This window comes from Balaenoptera borealis (genome assembly GCF_965194805.1).
Source record: "Balaenoptera borealis genome assembly, chromosome: 20".
In the NCBI taxonomy this organism is placed as follows: Eukaryota; Metazoa; Chordata; class Mammalia; order Artiodactyla; family Balaenopteridae; genus Balaenoptera; species Balaenoptera borealis.
The window spans coordinates 51909148-51932909 of record NC_138879.1 but is presented as its reverse complement, the minus strand read 5'-3'; the positions used below and the strand labels follow the sequence as shown (position 1 = coordinate 51932909).

At 55.1% G+C, this 23762-nt stretch overlaps 4 protein-coding genes and 2 long non-coding RNA genes across 19 annotated transcripts in view; 2 read left to right on the top strand and 4 right to left on the bottom strand.

Annotated features, from left to right (window-relative positions):
- Positions 1-524: 524 nt before the first annotated feature.
- On the bottom strand, positions 525-4724 carry SLC16A13 (solute carrier family 16 member 13). Of its 2 annotated transcripts, none has more exons than XM_082371087.1 (4): positions 3857-4724; positions 3563-3706; positions 1813-2550; positions 525-1111 (listed from the first exon to the last, which is right to left on the bottom strand). In XM_082371087.1, the coding sequence occupies exons 1-4, from the start codon at positions 4053-4055 to the stop codon at positions 912-914; spliced, it is 1281 nt and encodes a 426-aa protein (XP_082227213.1). In that variant the 5' UTR covers positions 4056-4724; the 3' UTR covers positions 525-911. The 2 variants fall into 2 exon arrangements, with proteins under 2 accessions (XP_082227213.1, XP_082227214.1); XM_082371088.1 differs by having other exon boundaries at positions 3787-3860.
- Positions 4725-6632: 1908 nt separating this feature from the next.
- Positions 6633-13181, bottom strand: BCL6B (BCL6B transcription repressor). 3 transcript variants are annotated; one of them, XM_082371078.1, is made up of 9 exons: positions 12356-12478; positions 11681-11871; positions 11238-11459; positions 10772-11128; positions 10327-10451; positions 9602-9766; positions 9381-9511; positions 9124-9261; positions 8483-8732 (listed from the first exon to the last, which is right to left on the bottom strand). In XM_082371078.1, the coding sequence occupies exons 1-9, from the start codon at positions 12356-12358 to the stop codon at positions 8616-8618; spliced, it is 1449 nt and encodes a 482-aa protein (XP_082227204.1). In that variant the 5' UTR covers positions 12359-12478; the 3' UTR covers positions 8483-8615. The 3 variants fall into 3 exon arrangements, with proteins under 3 accessions (XP_082227205.1, XP_082227204.1, XP_082227203.1); XM_082371077.1 differs by having other exon boundaries at positions 9381-9766; positions 12356-13181; XM_082371079.1 differs by lacking the exons at positions 9381-9511; positions 9602-9766 and having other exon boundaries at positions 6633-8732; positions 12356-13180.
- A 4899-nt stretch (positions 13182-18080) lies between these two features.
- On the bottom strand, positions 18081-20970 carry BACC1 (BPTF associated chromatin complex component 1). 4 transcript variants are annotated; one of them, XM_082371114.1, is made up of 6 exons: positions 20769-20970; positions 20487-20581; positions 19748-19849; positions 18877-19067; positions 18545-18649; positions 18081-18346 (listed from the first exon to the last, which is right to left on the bottom strand). In XM_082371114.1, exons 1-6 carry the CDS (start codon positions 20787-20789, stop codon positions 18282-18284), a joined length of 579 nt encoding a protein of 192 aa, XP_082227240.1. In that variant the 5' UTR covers positions 20790-20970; the 3' UTR covers positions 18081-18281. The 4 variants fall into 4 exon arrangements, with proteins under 4 accessions (XP_082227240.1, XP_082227241.1, XP_082227243.1 ...); XM_082371115.1 differs by having other exon boundaries at positions 18081-18342; XM_082371117.1 differs by lacking the exon at positions 19748-19849.
- LOC309618009 lies at positions 19074-19805 on the top strand. Its single transcript, XR_014238240.1, has 2 exons — positions 19074-19349; positions 19602-19805. It is a non-coding gene; the product is annotated as an uncharacterized lncRNA (long non-coding RNA).
- A 124-nt stretch (positions 20971-21094) lies between the features above and the next one.
- On the bottom strand, positions 21095-22831 carry RNASEK (ribonuclease K). The gene is made up of 3 exons (XM_082371111.1): positions 22632-22831; positions 21861-21937; positions 21095-21483 (listed from the first exon to the last, which is right to left on the bottom strand). The coding sequence occupies exons 1-3, from the start codon at positions 22707-22709 to the stop codon at positions 21342-21344; spliced, it is 297 nt and encodes a 98-aa protein (XP_082227237.1). The 5' UTR covers positions 22710-22831; the 3' UTR covers positions 21095-21341.
- Positions 22832-22938: 107 nt separating this feature from the next.
- LOC309618006 overlaps positions 22939-23762 on the top strand; it is a 151996-nt gene continuing 151172 nt past the window's right edge. For 7 of the 8 annotated variants that reach the window (XR_014238228.1, XR_014238229.1, XR_014238230.1 and 4 more), the window contains exon 1: positions 22939-23568. This is a non-coding gene — a long non-coding RNA (uncharacterized lncRNA). The remainder of the gene's footprint in view (positions 23569-23762) is intronic. The other variant, XR_014238227.1, reaches the window with a different exon arrangement.

The following is a 23762-nucleotide window of genomic DNA, read 5'->3' as shown; positions in this document are numbered from 1 at the left end:
AAGGCTGGTTGATAGGAACAGGATCCCCCTCAGCCACACGAGGCAGGAAGGGTGTTTGTCCAGTCAGTCCATTTCTCTTTGCCCAAGTTCTTGCCATTATAACAGGAAATCTTTGAGAAACTGTCTGCCTATCAGCTTCAGTTTGTTGGAGGAGGGGGGTGCTCATGGGTGCTAGCTGCCCCATTCTCATTTCCCAGATAAGTCTTTCCTGCATTTCAGTCTCCTTCTACTGGCCTGATGAAAACATAAGAATCCCAGACCCAGACTTCAGCTCTCTTAGCTTTATCTGCCCCTCCCCAGCTAGCACCCCCTGCATGTCCCTCACCATTTTCTTAATTTCTTTTCTAAGTTACAGGGGATAGTGGGAAAGAGGGAGGAACTGTGGTCCAGAGAGCAGAGTCCACGGTTAAATGCTCTGGGTCACCAGAGCTGCTGGATACCTCCCCTCCAGTCCCCAGCATGACCCCATTCAGCCAACCCAGGCATATGGGCCCCAATTCTTTTTGAGGTTCTGATTATTGTCCGGTTTTCTTATTCAGTTTTATCTCAAAGGGGCATCCCTCTTTCCCAAAGATCTGTCTTCAGGGAAGAAATGTAGGAGGCAACACTAGAGATCACATGTAAAACATGATAAGTCTCTTGGCCTTTGAGTTTCCACAGTCGATTCACAGCTCAGTGGAGCAGGCTGAACTCCTGGATCCTTCAGAAAAGGTTGTGAGAGCAAAGAAGAGATAAGACAAAATACAAAGGGTTGGCACACACATCGCAGGAGCCCCAGGCCTGCTCTGGGTGGGGGGAGGCAGATAACGATGCTTAAGGCACTGTGGTTCTGTGGGTGCCAAGATGGGGCAGGAGAAGACCTGGAGCCAACAACCCCTGGGTTTCTGGGTCTGACTGCCCCTTCTTGGAGTTCAATCCTCTCCCAGCCCCTCCCTGGGCAGGGGGACTTTGGTATCCAGTGCCTCTGTTACAGGGTCCTGGGGCTTGGAGGTAGGAGCTGAGAAGCAGAAGAAGTGGGGCAGAGTGATGAGAACTCCACTCCCTGCAAGAAGGAAGGCCCCAGCCACCACAAAAGAAGCTGTGTAGGTGCCTGTCACATCCCGGAGGTAGCCTAGATTCAAGAGAGAAAAAGAATACACATGGGTGATCTGTTTCCTGGGACTCAGACACATTTTGGGGTGGAGGGAAGAAAATAATCCTTAACCCATCATCTTGGAAGAGTTAGAACTCTCAAGGTAGGACTGGATGAGCTTGAGAACTCAGGCTTCCCTAGGGGCCTCAAAAGGCCATTTCAACCACCTTCCTGCTTTCAGAAAGTACCTCTGAACCAGCCAGTGGGGATTTGGGGATCCAGATGGAGTCAGGCACACTTGTGCCTTTCTTTCCAGTAGCTGTGGCCTTCCCTTTCATGCCTTCGGTTAATAGTTAAGAGGAAAATGTTAAGGGTCTGAAGGTTCTGGCATCAGGAGCCTGGAGAACTTTGACCAGATGGCTCAGATCCCTGGCCTGGGGCCCAGTGGGCCAAGGGAAAAGGCAGACGCTGGCATGTTATGTCTGGCCAGGTCTGACCAGGTCCTCTGAAAACCCCAACTGTAGGTACCCTGCCAAGGGTGCCACATAGGTCCTCTTAATCTTTCCACAGCCCCAATTTCTTTGCACTTTGGACCCATTTCAGGGCTGCTGTGATTGACCACGCAGGCTGTGTATGTACCATACCAGAGGGCAGTATTCACATACACTATAATGTCAGTTCCCTCCCTGAATGGTATGACGTGGCAGCCCGCACCCACCTGGAAATCCCAGTCCCCTTACCTGATAGAGGAGCCCCCAGCAGCCCCCCGATGCTTTCTACCATCTGCACCAGTCCCAGGCCACAGTATATCTTTCCAGTTCCCACCAGTTCAGGCAGCACGGAGAAGGCCACTGGGGTCAGGGCCCCTGATGTGAAGCCATAGGCCACAGTCAGAGCCACCAGGGCTGTGGGAGCCTGAGCCACAGGGTACAGGGCCAGTATCACCCCAGTCAGGGTGGTCCAGAGCATCAGGAGTCTTGCCACAGGCCCTGGGACTGCATCCCCTAGCCACCCAGAAGCCACACGCCCCACAGGGTCAGAAATAGCCGCCACTGAGAGGAGGAAGGCAGCAGGCAGTGGGTCCCAATCAAGGTCCCGAAGATGGGCCACCAGGTGCACGTAGGGAATGAAGTAGCCAGTGTTGATCAGGGTGAGGGCAACGGTGTAACGGAGGAAGGGGCCATGATGGAGAAGGTTGGCAAGTTGGGCCCCAGGGCCACCCACGACAGGGTCCTCAGCCAGGGAGAGTGGGCGGAGAAGAGCACCACAGGCCACCAAGTGGAGGGAGAGGGCAGACACCAGCAGCAGGGCCCCCCGCCAGGCGTACTGGCTGAGCAGCCATTGGAAGAGTGGAGCAAAAGCAAAGGAGGAGAGGCCCACGCCCGTCAGTGCCAGCCCGGTGGCCAGGGATCGCCGACGAGAGAAGTAACGGGACAGGCAGGCCAGGGTGGGAGTGAAGGTCAAGGCCCAGCCAGATCCTGTCAAAAAGGAAGAAATGGGGGTTGAGGGACCCTTAAGGAGCTCAGGGCACACAATCATCCCAACACTGCCCAGCAGCAGAATGTAGCACAGGCATAAATTACAATCCTAGCTTGATACTTTCTAGCTGTATGACCTTGTCTATTTCATCTCCTAGCCTCAATCTCATCTGCAAAATGGGGGTAATATACTTCATGGGACTCTGGAATGTTTGCAAACTAACTACCATAGAACTCTGGAGTTAGACCTGGGCTCTACCATTTCTGGCTGTGTGAACTTCACTTGCCAAGTTGCATAAGCTTAAAGCCTCTCCTCATCTGTAAATAGGATAATGATATCTATTTCACAGCTTTCACATCTGACACAATTTTACAGTAATTCTTCCTTTTACACTCCAGTCCCATTAGCCCTGGGCTTGCATCTTTGAATTTCCTGATTTCCCCTAACCTGTTTATCACTTTAGTCACCTCTCTTAAGAATTCCCTTCTGGGGGACTTCGCTGGTGGTGCAGTGGTTAAGAATCTGCCTGCCAATGCAAGGGACACGGGTTCGAGCCCTGGTCTGGGAAGGTGCAAGGGCCACGGAGCAACTGAGCCCGTGCACCACAACTACTGAGCCTGCGCTCTAGAGCCCGTGAGCCACAACTACAGATCCCACATGCCACAAATACTGAAGCCCGCGCGCCTAGAGCCCGTGCTCCGCAACAAGAAAAGTCACCGCCAAGAGAAGTCACCGCCAAGAGAAGCCCGTTGCACCGCAGTGAAGAGTAGCCCCTGCTCGCTGCAACTAGAGAAAGCCCACGCGCAGCAACCAAGACCCAACGCAGCCATAAATAAATAAACCGATGTAATTAAAAAAAAAAAAAAAGAATTGTCTTCTGGGCACAGGTGCCAGCCAAAACTTTCTCTCAGCGTCTCCCTAAGCCTTTTGGAAGGAGCAGGAAGAAGGTAAAAGTCCAGAGGCCAAAAAGACTCAGGCTTTTGACTTGCCCGCCCTTGCCCAGGGTCTCACCTGAGAGCAGCCCAATACTCAGGTACAGGTGGGTCAAGGAGGTAGCAAAGGCGGCGAGCAGCATCCCCAACGCAGCCAAGATGCCCCCAGCCATCACCACAGGCCTGGGCCCGAACTTGGTGCTCAGCGCACTGCCCACTGGGCCTGGAGAAGAGGAAGCGTTCTGAGAGAAGATCTCAGGCATCCTTCCCCAGCACTGACCCCACCCCCACCATCTCCTTTACCGTCCCCGCATCTCCTCTCCCTTCTGAGGGTCGAGGGTCACAGGACTCTGGACCCAGGCGCAGCACTCACTCCCGAACTGCTGCACCGCGATTCCTATGGAGGCGATCCAGGAGACTCGCGCTGCCGGCTCCTCAAACGCAGCCACAAACTCCACAAAGAAGACGCCGAAGGAGCGGAGCACTCCGAACACCAGCGCCGACTGGAAGAACGCTGAGAGCACCACCATCCACCCCCAGCCCCCGTCGGGGGGCTCGGCCCTAAGTGCCATCTGGGAGGTAACAGGGCTGCCGCCTTAAGCCCCTTCCGGAGCAGGGCTCAGGACGTTCCACCTCTGCCCACCCACCCAGCCGGACCACTCGCAGCCGAGCGGGGAGGAGAGGATGGTAGAGAGGAAAGTACCAACGAGGGCTTGAAAGCTGCAGAGAGGCTGCGTGAGGCGCCTGCGCCTTTCCCCTAGCGGGGGCGATATAGGTGGGGAGACCAGGCGGGCGCTTGCCCCTACGCTCAGCGCCGGGGGGCGTGGCTCCGCCGGCCGTGAGTCGGGAGTCGAGGCCTGGGCGGGACAGACGGAGGAGAGGGCTGACTTTCGGTCTAGGAGCCAGGGGGCAGCACTGAGTTTGGGCCCCATCCCTGAGGTCTCCGGGTGGATTATCTATCTTATCACTGGAAGTGTCTGCACCTGGCCAGCCCGGCCAACATCCCTGTCTGTAGCTCACCAATGAGAACGCGGGACTCCTCAGAAGGGGGCGGAGCCAGAATGGCAGGGCGGGGTTTAGAACCTGTTCTGGGGCAGTGAGTGGGGCGCACGCGTGAGGAGGGGACTTTAGGAGGCTAAATAGACGGGCCCTAGGTGACCCAGGAACCAACCAGGAGGCAGCTTCGTTCTCCTGTCCAACTAGCGGGCCAATTCGACCAGATTTCAGCACGGAGATGCGCACGTAAGGAGTCCGTGGGCGTTGGTAGTGGGTTAACTGGTTCAGGAGAGGAAAACACATACTTGCTTGCTTAAGGGCCCAGGAGCTGAAAAGCGGGGCGGGGGTGGGGTGGGGCGTGCGGAGGGATGATAAGGTAAAATACCTGGCCAAGCGCCTGAGGCCACTAGAATCTAGATGCCTGGATTCCTGAGTGGGTTCAAAGGCCAAGGAGAGAGAGAGGGGACTGGGCTGTTGGACTCCTGGCGTTGATTTCTGTATTGGGAACTCGTTCTTGTCCCTTCTGTTCCCACTAACAGGAAACCTACGGGTCACAGAGACCAAAAATAACTGGGGAGAGGAAGTGCAGCTCTGAGCTCACTCAGAGCCCCACCAGCCCTCGTCTTCAGTGGGGCTGGAACATTTTCCTCTGCCCTCTAGTAACCACCACTTCCTAATCACAGCTTTTGATCTCATGATGGTATAGACTAGAGACAAGCCATGACCACTGGCGCAATCAGCCCCTCCTACCCAACCAGTACCCAGTTCCTCCAGCCTTATAGAGCACTAATGACTTGGCTTCAAGATCCTTAGGACACTGACCTTGAAATTTGAACTCAAGGGGTCATAATACCCAGACAAGTGGGGCTGGGGTGGGGAGGGAGGCTGTGTAATTTAAAAAAGCATATTGAGCCGTATACTTTTATACGTGGGAAATAAAAGTAATCATACCAAGAAGCTTTTTTTTTTTTTTTTTTAAGTGGAGTCAGAACTTTGGCTGGTGGGGACTATACCAAAGATGTAGAAATTGGTGTGGCTGTATAACAGAGTGGTTAAGAGCGCAGTCTTTAGAATCAAATCATAGTTCCAATGCTGGCTTCATCACTTCTTAACTTGGCCAAGACATTGAACCTCTCAGCTGGTTTCCCTACTTGTAAACTGGGGCTAATAATAGTACCTACTTTTAGGGTTGTCAGGGGAGTTGAATTAGAAAATCTATACACTAAAATGTTTAGTTTAGGGCCTGACATGTAGCAGGAGTTAAGTAATATTAGCTGGTCTTATTTTATTTTATTTTAAGCTGATCTTATTTTCAACAGGGGATAAGCTGCAGTGGGAGGGGAAGGAAGGTTTTAGTTTAGTTTCTTTGTTTTGTGCTTAAAAAAAAAAATCTAACCCAGGTCATGGGTTTTAAAAGATTAAGAAGCACAACCACAAACTGTAAATGTTGGAAGGAACTTATTCCTTCCATGCTAATGGACTTATTTCATGGATGAGGAATTTAAGTCCAAAAGGAATTTAAGTCCAAAATTTAAGTCCACTTATCAGAATTAGTGACCCCTTAACCTCTGGGCAGAACACAGCTGTGCACCCATGACACACACAGGACAGGGGAAAGGGTGGGAAAGAAGCGTGTACTAGGCACTGGATGGATTCCAAGACACCATTGCTGGGGGAGGGGTAGAGCCGGCATGCTGGCTCTAACCACACCGCCTTCTCACTGCCACCTCCAGCTCCTATTGTCCTTACGGCACCCAAGTCCTATCCATTTTCGGTGGTGGTGGTGGTGGTGGTAGAGGGTGTCCAGGCATTAAGTTCCCCTGCACAGATGCATCCCCCAACACGTTGGTATTATTAGTGGCTTCCTGGTTTCTCCCTGCTGCCTCCACACCTCAGGCAGGAAGTGACTTCAGAGCAGTAGGATGCAGGTGGCTCCGGAGAAACTTCATGAAGTCACTGGTTCCTACACAATGAGCCGGAAGGCAAGGGCAGGGAAGGGGAGAACAAGGGCCACTTAAAATGTCTGGTGGGATGGGACAGTGGGATGGGCACAGAATCCAAGATGGTATCCAGGAAGGATAGGATACCCTCTTTCCCCAGCTTCAGAACCCTCAGTCCCCAGATCCCCACAGGCAAGAACCCAGGACACAACAGGCAGCACAGAGAGGCTTCTTTATTCCATGATTCTGATCTTGCAAGATCTAACATCTCCACCCCTTGGCACTCTCCACCTGCCCATCCAATCTGGTAAAAAAAAAAAAAAAAAAAAAAAAAAAAATCATGGTTCCTTCTCAGCTCTCTCCTCTGCTTTCCCTACCTCCTTCGATTCTGCAGTGGGGAGTAAGAGGCAAAGAGGGAGAAGAGTAGCTGTCTCACCAGTCCCCAAGTGACAGCCACTAGTACTGACCTGTCTTGAGGAGCCTCCACCCTGCAAATTCAAAGTGCTTTTTACCTTCCACCCCCTGTCCCTAATCCCCCAGGGCAACAGGGGCAGGACTGTAAATCAAGGCTTCAGAGTATCATCTAACATTCCAGACATTCCACACAGTTAAGAAGCAACCCATTCCTAACCTTCTACCTACTTGGCCTACACCAGAGACTTTGCCCCTCAACCAACCTCTTAATCCTACCTGGATACTTGGTCAACTAGAGGGTCCATCAGTCAGTCTTTTAAATCTTCTAAATCTCTAATCCCAACAGTAATCCCAATCATAATCCCAAAATACAGAAAATCCATAGTGGAACTCAGCCCCTTTTCTCTCCCTGTGGAAGGTTCTAGTGCTTTCACTGGTTCCAGACAGGAATGCAGTGACAGGAAGACCAGGTCACAGACCCAGCTTTTCTAAGGTAAGAAAGTTACCAAGCAGCTGTGACTTCTAGAGGCAAAGAAATTTCTGGAATCTGGACACTTGCCAGAAGATGTCCAAAAACCTACTAAAGGAAGAAGAGGTTCATCTCAGGTAGAACCCCAAGGAACATTCAAACCCAGACACCTCTGCAGTAAAGGATGAGTCATACTCTTTACTGTTTAGTCAAGATAAAGGGTTTCATAATTCTCCCCTAGGTCATAACATTCTTAGAGACTGGGCAGAATCAGAAAAGATTGCATCATCTCTGGTGAGGAATTTCAGATCTCTCCTGCGTGGAGGGATCAACTCAGTGCTAAGAACGGGCCCTAGTGGGAGGATTGTGGGCCCAACTCAAGCTCCTGGGTGAGTTCTATCAAACAGACACAGTGGAGCCAGACCTAGGTGACCAGACGAATGGGACAGTTAGGAACATAAGAGAAAGCCTCTGTAATCACCCCCCCCAGTTCCAAGACTGACAAAGGCCCCACACCCACTGCCTCTAGGAGGTACTTATTACCTCCACTTCAGGCTCACCATAGGTTCCTGTAACCCTTGAAGAACAGAAAAAGTCTATATCCAGTGCTGGCCTGCTAGAAAACCTACAACATCCAGAATACCAGAGAGGGTTCCTGACCCAATTCCTTAAACCCACATGTTCCCAGAGCTGCCCTAGAACAAAGAAAGGTTCCAGACCTAGAATTGGAGGGGTAGGACACAGAGAACCCCTTTCTCCATTTGAAACGAACCAACAAGCAAATAGGAAAAGAACAACTCTAAAGATAAAAGTTATGACAATAATAATATAAAACACTCACGCCAAAGGAGGCGGCCAAGTGCTAATCTCTGCCAGCAGAGCCATGACCTCACATTCTGTGTTTCAGGTCACTTTTGATCACACTTGTGGAAGAGGGACATGGGAAATGCAATAGAATGAAGGCCCTGGTGCCACCCAAAGGCCTCAATAAATTATATTTACAGATAAACCGAATGAGATGGGGGCTGCAGGTGGAAACCAGGCCTCCAGTCTCTCCCATCCTCCAGCTCCTAGCTTGCTCTCTCCTCAGAAACAATTTTGATCGTGGGGAAGAGGTTTTGACCAGCAAAACAAAGGCAGATCAAGCCGGGATCTGCCACCCCTGCTCTCCCCAGTGAGAAATTAAGGTGGTGGCAGTCGCTGACATCGAGGGGCCTTGCACACCCCTATGCCCAAGCCTGACAGCGAACCCAGGCGTGAGCCGCAGCTTTCCTGTCTTCCAGGAAGGGAGTGGGGCCTGGGCAGGCGCTCAGCTAGGGCCCCCCCAGAATGTGGTAGTGCACTTTGGTGTTGGTAGCAGCTCCGTGTTTCTGGCGCAGATGCAGCCGAAGTTGACTCTTGTGCCGGAAATGCAGACTGCAGGGGTCGCACTGTCGGAGGACAGCTGAGTCAGGTCCCTCCCCAACCACGACCACCTTTTAGGTGTTGAGCAAGGGAGAACCGCCCAGCACTCTACCTTAGAGAAGCTCTTTAGTCCCTACATGCTCCCAAATCCTCAGGGGAAGGCCTAGGAGCTACGCCCCGCCCTCTTCAGCAAAGCTTTTTCCCTCTGTCAGCTCCTCTCCAGGGGGGTAGCGCTCCGTCCAGGAGACTAACTTCTATACCTGCCACCCCTACCCTCGGCCCCCGCCCCGTACTCACAAGGACACCGCCCACCTCGAAGAGGTCTAGAACCGCCGGGCCAGCTCCTTTCAGAGCTCCGCCCCTCGGTAAACGGAAGGTAATTCCAAGGCTTTGGGCCAAGCCAGGTCGGGTACTCACGTGGTAAGGCTTCTCTCCCGTGTGGATGCGAACGTGGCTCTTGAGGGTCTGTAGGTGGCGGAAGCGAGTCCCGCAGGTGGGGCAAGGATAGGGCTTCTCCCCGGTGTGGATCAGCACGTGCGCGCGCAGATGCGCCACCTGGGAGAGGAGGGGACCTCAGACCGCGCCAATGGGAGGGACAGAACCCTCCCCCTTTTCGGCCCACCTCGCCCTCTTGGAAATTGGCCTGCGAGCCGTCTCTGAAACTGGCGCCGTACCTGTACAAAGCGCGAGCCGCACGTCTCACACTTATAGGGCTTCTCTCCCGAATGAATGCGGCTATGCGTTTTCAGGTTAGCCGGCCGGTTAAAGCGGGCTCCGCAGACGGAGCAGTGGTAGGGCTTTTCCCCTGGAGGCAGGGAGGGAGGGAGGTCAGGGACTCTACCAGAGGACAGCTGTGGGCACCAAGGCCAGGGCCCTCTCCCTGCTCCTCCCCTACCTGTGTGCACCGTGCGGTGACTGGCCAGGTTGCCCTTATAGCGGAAGGCAGACCGGCAGAGCTGACACTTGTAGGGCTTATCCTCATCCCCAGGAGCCAAGGGGTCCAGCCCCGATGAGCGCCCAGCCACAGCCTCACAGCTCTGGCAGCTGAAAAATTCACCTCCTGGGAAGGGTGGTGGGTAATGACAATTCCAGTGAATCCTCAAACCACACGGTAGCGGGTTCTCTTTTTCCCAATTTACTGTCAAGGCTTCTGGGGCTCATTTGACTTGCTTGGGGTCACATGGTTATTGAGAGGACAAGCCAAGATCTGACTCCATGTCTGTCTGATTCCAGAGTACTCTGCTAATCACTCCAATAGCGGTGGTGGTAGGTGGAGGCCCCTACTCGTGGGTGGAAGTTTCTGTTTCTCTCTCCTCTCTCGCACCGCTCTGGATGACAGCTTGCCAGAGAGGCCTTGCCAAGCCCTGGGCTGACCACTCAGCCCTGGATGGAAATAGGCCAGAAGTTCCCAAACAGTGCTGCTCACTGGAAGCTTTAAAAAGTACTGATGCCAGGCTCCCACTTGCAGACTTTCTGATCTATGGGGTGTGACCTGGGCAATGGGATTTTTAAAAGCTCCCTAGGTGATTCTAATTTGCAGGAAATGGACTGGGCCTTTAAACTGGCCTTGAGCAGCCATGGGAGAAAATCCAAGAAGGGGGCAGAAGGAGGGGCTCTTACCTGGTGGTGGATGAGCCCGCCCAGAGGGTGACCCAGTGGTCTCTGGAGCCCGGGGTGTGAGGAGATGGGGGGTATGGACTGGAGCCCCACATTTGAACTGTACAGTGGCAGCAGTTGGAGAGAGCCTAGGCAGATGTCAAGGCCCAGAGAAAAGGGTTAGGAGAGATTATATGGCGGCGGTGGTGGTGGGGTTCTCCCCTGGAAGACTTGTTGCCATAGGCCTACCCTCTGGAGGTGAGCCACTATGGACCAATGTGCCATATCCAATTTCACTGCCCAAGTCCCACCCTACAGAGTAAGCCTGATCTCTGGCCAACTCCCTATGGTGAGCTGGTGTCTCTGAAGCCCACTCCTTCACTCCCTGTTCCTGACCACCCAGGCCCAATGGCTGTGCCTCTGAGCTGAGGCTGCCTCTACAAATTCTGGGGGGTTCCAGTTTCTGTACCTGCTCTGTGGACCGGAAATGGGTCCTTCTTCACTGCTGCTGCTGCTGCTGCTGCTGGAAGCCTCATCCCCACTGGGGAGCCGGGCCTGGGAGCAAAGTTGACCAGAACTCCTCTCCCCTGCCAGGCTCCCTGCTTGGGAGGCCTGAGAGTTTAGCACGATGAACTTGTACTTTTTCCAGTTGCAGGCCTTGGGGTCTGGGCTGCCTGGACTGGGGGGCCCTTGACTGCAGCTGCGAGACTCAGTAGGTGGGTCTGGGTGCCCTTCGGAGCGCCTGGGACTGCCTGGCGGAGGGGCCGTTGGGGGCGTGGGGGGTTCTGCCTCCAGGGGCCGCAGGGAGATGCCCAGAGGTTCATAGCTGAGAAAAGTGCGATGGACATTAGTGCTATTTCCTAATCTTGGCCTTTGCCCTTGACAACTGGGATGCCACTTCACCCATGAGGAACACCGAGATGGGGCTCCCTCACCTGGCCTGGATGAAGCGGTGGCATGCCTGGACCACGTGTTCCATCTGCAAGTAGGTGGCGGCCGCAAGGACGGCTGGTGCAGTGGCCGGAGAGAGGCGTAGGCGCGAAGTGTACATGAAGTCCAGAAGAGGAGCGAAGCCTCCGGCTTCGGGGCCCCCGGGCAGGGAGAGCACGTCTACCCCCACTCCTGCACGGCCTCGGAAAATTGAATAGAAGAAGCCACTGGAGAGAGGGAAGATAGGTCATATTAAGGGCTGGGGAACCAAGGGAGACACGCGCCCCTGTACAAAGCCCCGCCTCTCCCACTCTCACCCCGCCCCCAATTCGCGGACGCCCCGCCTCCTGCTTCTGGAAGGCTTGGCTTCGGGTTCCCTCCCAAAGACCTTCGGACTCCGCCCCTTTTCCATTTGGTCCCACCTCACCCCCTGAGCCACCCCTCGAACCTGCAGGCGATAAGAACTGCCTTGTGAGCTCGAAGGGGTTGCCCGCCAACCAGCAGCGTGACGTCAGTGAGGATCCCGCGCAGGCGCAGCTCATTCAGGTTGCCGAGCACGTCGGAGGAGTGGCGAGTGAACTCGCGGACGTAGCCCAGCGTTCCCTCCGGGGCAGCGGTGGAACCCATAGCGACGCAGGCCTGCGGGTGCCAAGGAGAGGGCTCAGGGATCCAGGCCGTCCTAAGACGCCTGTCCTTCCGCAGTTTGCCTCTTCCTGCTGAGGTGCAGCTAGAGCCAAGCCCCCGGCCCCGGCTCACGCAGCCTCACTTAATTCATCTTGTTCTTTCTACCCTCAACCACGGCATCGCTCGCTTTCCTCCTCTAGATTCCACAGCGCTTGGAGCGAGCTGAAGGTTCCCACACCGCGGCGTCGATGGCAAGTGTGAGGAATCCGGCCCGCAGCGCCTTTACTTAGACTCCCAGTGCCCTTCCAGCACCCCCATTCCCCCTCTGCCCCACCGCGCTCCTGGTCTCAGGAGTCCGATCCTGCCTGGAGACCCCAGATGACCCGTGGTCCACACCCCTCCAAATCCCAATCGAAGCTCCCTTCCCCGAATCACGAAATTCCATTCTCTAGTCCCGGATCCCTAGTTTAGCTCAATTTCTGGGCCTCGGTCTTCTTACCATCAACAAGCCCCAACCCTCTTAGGGGGACCCAGGAGTCTGGCTCCCTCAGTCTCTGGTTCTTACCCCCGTCCTGCAGGGGCTTCAGCTTTCTTCTCAAGGGGGGCGGGGTCTCTCTCCCCTCTTGGCCTCGGCTCCTTTATCTGGCCGGGATGTCGGGGGCGGGGGTGGAGGTGGGGTGAACGCCTGGGTCTGTATCCTTCCTTCCTCCCTCGCTCTCCAGATGGCGAACCCGGGGCGGGGTCTCCGGCTCCAGGGCGGGACCTCAGAAACACTGGGTGGTCGTAACGTAAGGGGTCTTGGGCCACTGAAAGTGGAACTGAGGATGGGACATTGGAATTGGGGAGGAGGTTGGGGATATTGAGATTGGAAATATGGGTGACCTGGGTCGTCGGGGGGCCTGGGACAGCGACAATTGGTGTGTTGGCTTTAGGAAGGAGCCTGTTACGGGAGAGTGAATACAGCAAAACTCCCCCTTCCAGCGTACGGTATTAAGGGAGATAAAGGGGAGCCCAAAGAGGAACCAGGTTTGGGGAGGTGATAGTGGGCTCCTGTGGGGTCTCAGACAGCGGGAGGGTGTGGTCATTCAACAGGCTTCTCTAGCGGGGCCTGCAAAAGAGGGGCTCTGACCGGGCGCGGTAGGGAGGGGGCGGATATGATTTCTAGTTCGTTTCCTTCCATTGTCCTGCGACCGGACGGCTCCGCCAGCTGCTTCCCCTCGAGGAGGTGGGGAAAGCCCCTGGTGGGGGCCGAGAGAGAGGCTCAGGAGACCTAGGGTCCGGTCTTTCGCTCCCGACTCTCTTTTGAATCCTTTTAGGGATCCAGCGAGACAGACTCCCGCCCAAAGCCCTTTCGCCCTCCCCCAGTCCCAGATCTTTAGGGCCTCGGGCATCCGCCCGTCGGCTACGCTTGGAGGCTGGCGGGACGCCGGGGTCCAGCGCGGCAAGTAGGCAAAGCTCGGCAATGTTTGGCTCCTTCCACGAGGGGGCGGACGAGCACTAGCCTCGCCTCGCCCGTCTTCTCCACCCGGCTGGGGGTCCACTCAAACGGGGGCGCAGGATCGATTAGGTCTGAGCGGCTGAAACCTTCGTTCTCCCCCTCTTTGCTCTGGTTTATTTTGTCCAGGGGACTAGGGTTGGGCGGAGGGAGGGAGAGTTAGGCGACAGAGGGGACTTTCCTCCGAGGATGGGTTTCCTATCTGGGGTGAGAAATCCGCGGGCTTTGGGAACAAGGGAAATGAGTGGGACAAGGAGCGGGATCTGAGTCCTGGGAGCCCAGGGTTTCTTTTCTTATTAAGCTAGATACTATTATCCGTCTTTAGAGGTGAATTTTTAGTGAACATTAATATGAAAGTTGGGTGCAGTGGACAGAGGGGAAACAGGGAGGGTCTCAGGGTAAAAGAAGGGAGAGAGGGCAGGAGGGGCTGATAACCCCAATTTAAGTCCTTGATCTGGAAGATAAGCACGGGTCACACCCTCGTATTTTGTTTGGGGAGACGTTGGTGGGGCAAGGTTCATTTGGAGAAGGGGGGGCAAGAGCTGAGTTCAGCTGCAAAGCAGGACTTGCATTTGGGCTCAGGAGAGTCTACCGTTGCCCAGTAATGACTGACCATTATCCGTGGAGCTGCATATCGAGGCCTGGGGCCCTCCCCTTCAGATGTGAGGGTGTCTTTATTTGGATGCACGAAAGAACTGCTGAGAAACTGGGAATGGGGAACCACTGGGGATTCACGGTGGTGAGGTGGCTTTTGCAAATGAGGGTTACTTTGGTCTCTGCCCAGTTGGAGGTGGGAGTTAGACTGGGGGCTCCCTTTGGTATCAGGATGGAGTTACTTTTGTGTTGTCTGGTCAATTTGTCAATTGTGGGGTGCATGTTTACTATGGGGTGTTGAGTTAGTTTGATTGTGCTGGGTCCTGAAGGCTGCATTCAGGGTTGAGGGCCAGTAGTAAGTCTGAGGTATGGAGCTGATTTTGAAGCTACATTAGTTCTAGGGATTCTGACACCCACAATTTGGAGTTTGTCATCTTGGAATATCAGGGGGACCTGCTAGGTGTTTTTCAGAGGTGGATGAGGATTTTGTTTTGGGGATTCATAGTCATCGGTGTATGTGGACAATCTGATTTCAAGTGGAGTAATCATGCTGGTTTTGGGGTGCAGTCTGTTTTGGGGTGCCAGATAAGTTTTGAGGTTCAGATTATATTTGAGGGGACATGAAATTCAATTTGGGGTTTTTATTAGCTTGAGGTGGAACGTAATAGGAACCTGGGAGCAAGTTTGAAGGCCTTCTGTGATTGTGGGTCCTTGCCGGGGAGCAAAGCTTTATATTTGAATGTTGTGCAAACTTACTTTGAGGAGGGGGATATTTCTGTGTATGCACTGAGAGCCAGGAGGCTTTTTCCAGGGGGAGAAACAAGGTGAGGGCCCAGGGTAGGAGACTAAAGTTTTGGGGTGTCCTTATTTTGGGGTGTTTTGCCACTCTTTGGGTGCATTTGGTGTAACTGAGTGATGGATCATGAGGTGAGATTGATTTTAGGGTTCACTTAATTTGGAGCACGATGCTGCTTTGGGATGTCCTTTGCTTATAGCTCCTGCTAACCCCAGATTCTAGAAGTCTCTTTCTTTAGTGAACCTCCAAATATTCCCAGGATTTGAAGGATGAAATTTGGAAAGGGAGTGTATCTCCCCTTATTTCTATGTGGCCTGGATAGATCTGAGGGAGGAAAGGTGGTTTCAGACTCTGAACCCCAATTTCTTAAGGGCACATACCTCGGCTTGGGGGCAGATGGGGGGGAAATGGGGTGTCTTGTGGTAAAGTGGACACCCCTGACTAGGGCAGTCTGTTGGAACTGTGCAAGGAGAGGTGGTAGTGAGATACAAGGAGGGGAATCTTGTACCCTGATTTTCTAGGATAAGAGCCCCAAACAGAAAGCAGACAGAGGACTGGGAGTGTGGGTGAGATGGGGGGGGGGTTCCCCACGGCAGCAGGGGCTGGGGGGTAATCCAGGCCAGCTCTGCACACCCCGGTCCCTGCTCTCTTTGGCTCTCCTCCCCTCTCTCCCTCCCACCGCCCACCCCCCCAACCCAAGGAAAAAAACTGCCTGTGCAACAGCAATGGCAGATTCCAATCCTCCAGGCTTTCCTAAACCACCACGGAGACCAGCCAGGGGGGAGGGGAAGGGAGGATCGGGCTTTCCTGCTTCCCTAAGACTGGGGCTATGAGCTTGACCTCCTGGCCCCTAGCCCTTCGAGGAGTGCCCCCCTCCCCCGGCCTGGAAGCCAGGTGTCCTGGACCCTAGCCCCCGAGCGGGGGGGTGGGGGGGGGCCTGGAGAGACGGGGAGGAGGAAGGAGGGAGTGACTTCCAAAATTGGCATCGGGACAGAGCAGGGCTGGCGGGAGGCAGGTGAAAGACGGAATTTTCCTGAAAAAACGGGGGGATCTGAGGACCCCAAATTTGGGGAGCTAGTCCAGAACCGTCCAGCCAACATCCTAGATTTTTTTGGGATTTTTTGGGGCCCCCGGGACCCCTCTAGATGGGGTGAGGAATGTAGTGTTGGGGGAATCTGACTGGGGCATTGCAGCTGCCTCTCCCGCCGAGTTGGAGACGGATGGGCTGGGACGGGTTTGGGGGGGGGTGTCCCCAATTCTGACTGGGAGTGGAGGAGCCCCCTCATGTGCTCTCTTGTGGGGGTCCCCCCTCCCTAGGGCACTCCCCACTCCCTGAGCCAGCCGAGAGGAAGGAGGCCAGCGATGCGACTGGGGCGGCTCCTTTCTCCTGCACCCCAAATGTGAGGGATGCACCCCAAATTTTGTTCCCTTCAAAATAGGGGACCAGGATCTCAGGGGAGAGTAGCTGAGGTAAGTGGGGAGGAAAGTGTCCCCTGTTTTCAGGAGAGACGTGGCGGTTGGGGGGGAGGTTTGGAGGTGCGTGCTGGGGTGGGGTTGGGCTTTGTCAGTCTTGAAACTGGGGGGATGATTGGAGAGGCTTTCTCTTACACCCCGAAACTGGAGTCCCCCAGATGGAAACCAAAGACAGACCAGAGGGCCCCCCAACATCCCCAGCCGTTAGTATAGTGTTTGATTTCTGTTTCATCCCCACAAAGGCTCTGCCGAGGATGGGAGTTGGGGGCAGCTGTTCGGTTTGGGGGGTACGGAGGGTGGCGTGAGGAGCAGGAGGCCTTGGCAGGATTTGATGCTGGACAGATAGGGGTCTCGACCGAGGGGGTCCGGCATCCCCCGGGGCCTAAAAACTCTGCTTACACCACCATCTTAGATCTTTTTGATTGCTAAGAGTTTTGGGGGGTGTGTCGGAAGGTGGGGGTGGTAAAGGGTGGGATGGGAGGTAGGAGGATAACTTTTGGGTTTTAGGGGATATTATTTTGATTTGCGGAAGGGATCTTGGCCCTTGGATTTTGCTTTCTGGGGGGTGTTTTTTAAAAATCAAGTCCTGGACAGGAGAAAAAGGCTGAGGGAAGGCCTAGGGTGGGGGTGGGGAGAGGCATGTTTGTCTCAGCTTAAACGTGGCTTTCTGGGGTGGGCCCGCCTTCCTGGGCCTGGTGAAGGGGCTGGGGGGGGTTGTTGCGGGGGGTGGGACTTGGGTCCTGGGGGTCCACGGGGAGTGGGGACAGTGCTGGGGGTTGACTACCTGGCCCCCAGGTCCAGATGGCCCTCTTCCTGTGCCCTGCTGCTCCCCTTTCCCCCTGGCCTCCATTTCCTGCCTTTGGCCTCCATCTTGTGGCAGGCCCAGGGCCCAGGGCGACTTCCGGCCCCCCTCTCCCGACCATGTTCCGGCCCCACCACCTCTGGACTGCCAACTCCCAACCCTGCTGTCCTTGGCCTTCTGTCTCTCCTTGCTTTCTCTTGGGTTCTGACCCAGGGAGGGGAGGAACGGACACAGGAAGCCTTGGGTCCCTGCCCTTGCTGAGTCGAGAGGCAGTCTGTTGGTCCCCCCCAGTCATTCCCTGCTTCCTCTGCCTCTGACCCCACCCTAGGGATCCCCTGAGCAGAGTTCCTACAAGGAAGATGGTTCCAGTCTTATTACACTGCGAGCTCACCCCTTAGGCCCCTCTCCCTCCAGTTGCCTGCTCAGCTCCTAGCTCTGGTTTCTTGCTTTCCCCAACGCTTCTTGGGGCCATGTTTGCCTTTTAAGCCTTCTCACCCTTGGTGGTAGGGGTCTTCACAGCACTGCCTCGTGCTCCCTTCTTCTCAACCCACCCCAGTCCTGCTCCCGCCCCAGCAGCACACTGTGGTTTGTACGGCACTGTGGCCACGTCCAAACCACACTGTGGTGTTAGAGCGAGGGTGGGGGAGGCACCGCTGAGGCTTGGCCGGGGAGGCCACCCTGGAGAAGCGACACGAAAAACATCTGGGGCCTTCTGGTGAGGTGGCGGCGGGGGTGGGGGGGCGGTGAGGGTGGAAATGGAGGTGTGAAATCACTGGAAGCTGCCCTTCTGAAATCCCCAGGGTAGTCTCAGGAGGACTGCCTGCCAGAGACCCCGGAGTAAGTGCTGCCTCCAGAGAGCAAAGTGGAGCCTTTGTTGCCCACGCCCAGCTCCCCTGGCTCTAGCAGCACAGAAATATTGGCACTGGGAAGAAAGCCTGCCAATATTGGCTGTGCTGCTCCAGGCAGGGTGGTGAGAGCCGCTGAGGAGGGGCTGAGCCCCGGGGGCTAAGGAGAGAGGGAGGTGTCCCTTGCACTCCAGTAACGTCAGGCTGAAGGCACCAAGCTGAGAGGGAGATCTTTATTGTTTTCGGTATAAAAATGTCCATCAGTTGGGGGTCAAAGAGGTTGGAGGAAGATGCTCATACAGCAACAGCAAGGTGGGCCACCCGGCAGCCTTTCCACCCTCTCTCATGCAGGCCTTGCTCAGAGTCCCAACCGGTCCACAGGTCCAGGGTGAACAGTGAGAGGGGTGAGAGGTGGAAGGCTCAGCAAGAGAGCAGAGGAGGATCAGCGGAGGTCAAGAGAAGGCCAGAATCCAGGGTCAGGCTGTCTGGAACAGGAAGTAAAATGGGCCGAGATGGGGCGAGCCCCAAGCATGACTCCCACCTCCCTAGAGCACCCGCTCTTTGCAGACCCAATCCCCTGCATGCACAGGAGGGAACCTTCTCTTCCACAGCCCCTGGGAGGGGGATCCTGCTGAGACCCTCCCCCACCCCTTCAGCCGTTGTGGGAGGAGGAGGACTCCTACCCTGGTCGAAGTTGAGTTTCTTGGCTGGAGGAGTTTCTCCTAGCCCTTCGATATCCACCAGGTCACTGTTGGCGTCCGAGTCATTCAGAGCACTGAGTGTCACATCTGGGAGGGGGGCACAACCTAGGTTCTAGGTTCCCTGATGGTACCCCACCCCGCCCCGCCCACTTCCCCAAGTTTCAAGCTCTCCCTCCCTCCCTCCCCTACCCCAGCCACTCTCTGGGAACCTTCACTGGGAGAGGAAAAAAGATCTGTCCTTTGACCCAAGCCCAACTCTCACTGAACCTCAGATGGGACCTTTAATCCCCAGGCAGCAACTCCACAGCCCTTACCAGCCTTCTGTTTCTTTATGGGGGGACCGCCGGCCTCAGGGGCACTGGAGCTGCTTGGTGGAGGGGCAGCTGGAGGAGGCGACAAGACACCAGATGCCACCTTCTTGGGCCCTTTCTTGGGTGAATCGGCTGGAAGGGGGATGCCGGAGTCTTCATATACCTTGCGTTTCACGGTGGCCTTTATCTGAGCCCTGAAGAGAAGAGAGAGCAAGCTAGGAAGGGAGTCATCAGAGAGGCTAAGGGAAGAAGGGAGGGGAGGGCAGGGGCAATGGGCCACTCTGAAAGAACACGGGGTAGCCCCTTCATAAGAATCCAGGTGAGGGCCCCGACTCTTTGCTAGGGTTCTCGTTTTCCTGAAGCCTTGCAGCCACTTAGGGCAAATGAGCCTGAAGAGTGGAGTCCAACTGAGAGTGGGAAAGGCCCGTCTTCTACTTCTCTTCTGGGAGAGATGTATGAATGTGGAAGGCTACCAGGTAAGCCTGGGTGACCTACCGGGAGATTGAGACTTATTAATAGATCCTGATCCACTAGCTCAGGATCATAATATCCCTGGAAACACCACAGTAGAGTCTCAAAAGATCTGTATAAATAACCAGGGACTTCCTATTACCAAATTCAATTATTGGGTGTCTTTGGCAACCTAAAATCAAATTCTTGTAAGGTCCTGATTACCACAGCATTTTAGTAACTTCTGACCAATTGTGACAATTCTTTTATTCTTTCAGTTCTCGAGGGACTTTGTTGCTAACAAAACTAGCAACAAAGTAGGAAAGATGTTGAGCTGGAAGGGAGTTTGAGGAAGATGGAACAATGGGTATGGAGGAAGAAAGCTGCCCACCCGCCCTTTCTCTGCCAGCCAACCCTCCCTCACACTGTCCGTTCCTTGATGACACAGCTGATGTGATTAAGATCGTCCCCAAATCGCTTCACAGCAGCCCTCAGCATCTCTATCTCCGTCTCCGTCCACTTGGCACTGTCAGAAGGGGAGAAGGGAATAGCGAAAGTGGGAGGAAGAGGGGGTGTGGAGCCAGCCCACAGGCTACGCATTCCACAGCAACCAGCCTCCTCCCCGCAAGGCCTGGGGCCCCTTCCATAAAGAGGTCTTCCTTAAAAAAACAAAAACAAAAGCAAAAAACAAAATTCTTAAGGCGCCGTGGGAACCCTGAGGACCCCCAACCACACGATAGTGTAACAACCGCCACCTTAGAAGAAAACTTCTCCCCCATCAACGTGAAACAGCTGCTGTAAACAGCCCACTGAAACCCATCCAACAAGTGGGGGTCTTACAAACAGAGCCTCTAAACACAGTCTGCTGCAGTCTGACGGAATTCCACATGATTTGGGGGGTGGGGTGGTGTGGGTAGTGGTGGCGGTCTATGGTCTACCAGTTCGCAGCAGGGTAGAGCTGTGAAATGAGTCCGGATTATGAGCCTCGGTCTGCGGTTTATCTGTCATTCATTCATTCAACAATCATTTATTAACACCTACTCTGCGCTGTGCCAGGCACAAAGGGAAACTAACATCTGTCTCTGCCCTAGAGAGTGTCGGTGTCTGTGATCGAGACCCAGCGTCCGCTCTCAGCGTCCATCTTCCAGCCCGGGCTCACGTACCCCGCGGGGGAAGAGTCGGCCACGGGATGCAGCTGCATGGTCAGCTCCCCGAGCTTCGTGAAGGCGGCGCCCGCCGCGGAGAAGATCTCTCCGACCTGGGGGGCGGGGCAGCATTACGGGGGGCCGGCGCACAGCGCCGCGCCGGACCGCCCGGAGCCCCTAGCCCCACCCCAGGCTGGACTCCCGCCCGCCCCTCGGCCGGGATGGAAGAGCCGGGAGCCAACTTGGGGGGCCCGCCCTCCCGTGGCCGCCAGGGAGCGCTGTCCGCGAGGGAGGTCGAACCTTTGTAGACGCTGACGTCATGGCCCCGCGCGCCTCCTCACGGAGACGTTACCGCCGCCGCTACCTCGGAGCCGGGACCACGGAGAGCAGTGCGATCGAACGGCTCCGGCCCCCGCGCAGGAAGTCCCGCCCCTTCCCGCAGCTGATTGGCTCCAGCTCGGCCGCTCACCGCCTCACCGCCTCGGCGCGCGGGAAGGAGAGTGGAAGACACCGCCTCGCTTCCGGCCCGGCTTCACTCCACTTCCGTCGAGGGGTCGGGACTCCGTATTTGGAGTCCGATCTTCAGCCCGGATGCCTGCCCCGCAACCCATGCACACACACGAGGCTTAAGAGAGAAGTTTCTCTTTATTGTGGAACGGGACAAGGCGAGGGGGCCGGAGGGACAGGGAACGGCCAGCCCCGACCTCCCTCCACTGGAGCCGGGCGCCAGAGGTTGAAGAACAAGGGATTCAGTCTCTCGCCAGGGAAACCCAGTCCGCAGAGGGCGCCAGACTGGGGGTGGGGCGGGTGTGACTGGGTGGGGAGAGTCTTTAAATAGAGGAGGGGGCTGGAGAGGGGGAACGCGACGGTGCTCTAGCGCACCATGTATTCCTTGCGCTTATTGAGCCGAACTTGGCAGAAAGAGAAGCCTCCGAGGAGGAGGTAAAGGCCCGCGGCGATGAAACAGTTGTAGCTGACTTGCTCATAAAGGTTGTATATGTTCTGGGGGCCATTCCTAGGGGTGGGGATTAGGCAGAGACATATCGGAAACATTATTAACAGCAGCCAACATTTACACAGCACTTACTGTGTGCCGGGTACCGTTCTAAACGCTTTTACGTGTATTATCTTAATCTTCATAACCCTATGGGGTGAGTTGTGTTATAGCATCCACTTTGCATAGGTGGAGGAGGCACAGAGAAGTCAAGGAAAATACCTAAAGAAGCCACACCTAAAGAGGTGGGTTTAGGATGGCCGCTGAGGTCTGACTCCCAAGACTGCTCCTGTGTGCTAAACAGAGCAGCCAGTTCCCTAGCCTCTGGGCCCCAAGCATCCAGCCTCCTGCAATTCCCCGCCCATGATTCTGACCACTTCCCCCGCCTCTCCACTTACTCAAAATCTTTCTCCGTGAAGGGAACGTCTTCAATTAGCACAGCGGAATGGACATTGAAAAAGATTCCGAGCATTATCTGCAAAAAGGGAAGGGGTAGGTTGTTGAACTCAGGCACCTGACCTGGTCACTGCCTGAACTCCTCCCACTTCGAATGTTGCCACAACATCTGGGTTTGGGAATCACCAGAATGAGCTGGGATTAGGGTTGGTTGTTGCCGGATTTGGACTCCAGTCACCCGGAACAGGGCATGAATGGTGACATAGAGAAGACTTGGCTGGGGCAAGGGTTAGGAATAATGAGCAACCCAGGAACCAGATTATCATCCTCTCCGGAGGCGTCATTATCACGGGACAGGGAGGAGGGGGTCAGAGGGAATCGGCACTTCTCCATATTACTTCTTCCTGAAGTGGGTCGGGTAGAGTCCTCGGGAAACAACGCCCAGCTATCCATTTCGGGAACAAGCACTCCCTTTCCCCACTGCCCTCCATTCAGCTCAAGGACCTCTCAAGAACGTAGCTCTTCTTCCTCTTACCTTGAGGGTACTCCAAATCCACCAGCCCCGGGGCCCATTCCAAGCTTCAGCTCCCCCTCTCCCTTCCAATTCCCCATTTCTCAATTCAGTTCTGTCTCGTTCTCCAGCGGCTAATCAACCACCCCCTCCGGCCTGTCTGCTGCTTTCAAACGCCTGGTGTCTCCTAGCCCTCCAGCCCTCCAACACCCGGGCCCCTCAGGCCCTCTCCTCTCCGGTTGTCGCCGGGCAGTCCCCTCACCAACATGATCACTCCCCAGGCGCTGAGGACGATGCCGCAGGCGGCCAGCTTAGGCCCACAGCACAGAAGCGACGCCATGAAGAAAGGAGTCGGGGATCGCCTAGATGTGGGCCAGATAGGAAGGCGGTGAGAGGAAGCCCCGATGAGCGGGGGGGGGAAGAGAGCTGGACTTGGGGACTCGCGGAGGACCGAGAGCAGGGAGAGCGACCGAGGGGGCGTGGCTTCCGGGCCCAACCATCGGGCTGGAGAGCGCCAGGCGGAGAACGCTGGCGCCTCCGGGTCCTCTCGGACTTCGGCGGGAAAGAGCGGTGTTTCTGAAACCGTAGCAGCCCCTCGGGAATCCCTTATTGACCCATATGTAGCTGGGGTGCGAGTATTGCAGGAGCAAAGTTCTCCGGTTTCTTGGCTTTCCCCCCCCTCTCCAGATTGGAATGGGAGGAGCCAGTATATCATGTGACCAAGTCTGTCAAGTCACGTGACGAGGAAGAAAAGGTAGCCCGGCCTCGGGAAAGCTTTTATCTCTGGCGGAGCTCCTGGTAACCTTGGCGATGCGCTCTCAGCAGCCGAGGATTGAAATTATGTCATTTTTCCCTCAGATACCTTAGTCTCGGGCGGTATCCTGTGATGGAGGTGTGGTAAGTGAGACAGAGAGATTTACACCGAGAGAGAACGCCTCTATCTCCTCTCTACTCATCCCTACCCTTTAAAATAGACACTGACACAGTAAAAGAAGACGTGGAGCCCCTTCCCGAGCCCAAGGGTGCTGTTCTGGCTAGAACGCTTTAAAATTGCTGAGGGTTCTTGGCACTGGAAATACTTAAGTAACGTTTTGTTAACCAAACACGGAATACTGAAGAGTCGTGGTTGCCAAATCCAGGAAAAATACGGGCGTTAGGAAAAGTCCAGGGAAAGCAGACTCAATGAACAAGCTGTTAAGGTGAGTGGCCCTGCCAAATGTTCTGGGGAAAGGAATAAGTACACACAAATGTCACTTTTCTTCCCTACTGTAAACCAAGGAAACTGATCATAGGTCCTTTGAACAAGGTAGAGTACAAGATTTAAAAAATATGAATGGATCATACCCTCCAAAGAAAAAGTTTGTATACCTCACTGGTGAAAAACAGATTTGTA

Bases quoted from the DNA above. Each gene is read 5' to 3' on its own strand.
- BCL6B (XM_082371077.1), bottom strand. The intron at 10,452-10,771 runs GTACAGAAACTG...ACATCTGCCTAG, and splicing joins ATTTCCGGTCCACAGAGCAG to GCTCTCTCCAACTGCTGCCA. The intron at 9,262-9,380 runs GTACGGCGCCAG...CTCCTCTCCCAG, and splicing joins GCGGCTCGCGCTTTGTACAG to GTGGCGCATCTGCGCGCGCA.
- SLC16A13 (XM_082371087.1), bottom strand. From the start codon at position 4,055: ATGGCACTTAGGGCCGAGCCCCCCGACGGGGGCTGGGGGTGGATGGTG. The intron at 3,707-3,856 runs GTGAGTGCTGCG...CCTCTTCTCCAG, and splicing joins CGCGGTGCAGCAGTTCGGGA to GCCCAGTGGGCAGTGCGCTG. The intron at 1,112-1,812 runs GTAAGGGGACTG...TCTTGAATCTAG, and splicing joins GCTGGGGGCTCCTCTATCAG to GCTACCTCCGGGATGTGACA.
- BACC1 (XM_082371114.1), bottom strand. From the start codon at position 20,789: ATGACGTCAGCGTCTACAAAG. The intron at 20,582-20,768 runs GTTCGACCTCCC...CCCGCCCCCCAG, and splicing joins TGACGTCAGCGTCTACAAAG to GTCGGAGAGATCTTCTCCGC. The intron at 18,347-18,544 runs GTAGGAGTCCTC...TTCCTGTTCCAG, and splicing joins GAAACTCAACTTCGACCAGG to ACAGCCTGACCCTGGATTCT.
- RNASEK (XM_082371111.1), bottom strand. From the start codon at position 22,709: ATGGCGTCGCTTCTGTGCTGTGGGCCTAAGCTGGCCGCCTGCGGCATC. The intron at 21,938-22,631 runs GTGAGGGGACTG...CCCTTTTTGCAG, and splicing joins CCTGGGGAGTGATCATGTTG to ATAATGCTCGGAATCTTTTT. The intron at 21,484-21,860 runs GTAAGTGGAGAG...CCCCACCCCTAG, and splicing joins TTCACGGAGAAAGATTTTGA to GAATGGCCCCCAGAACATAT.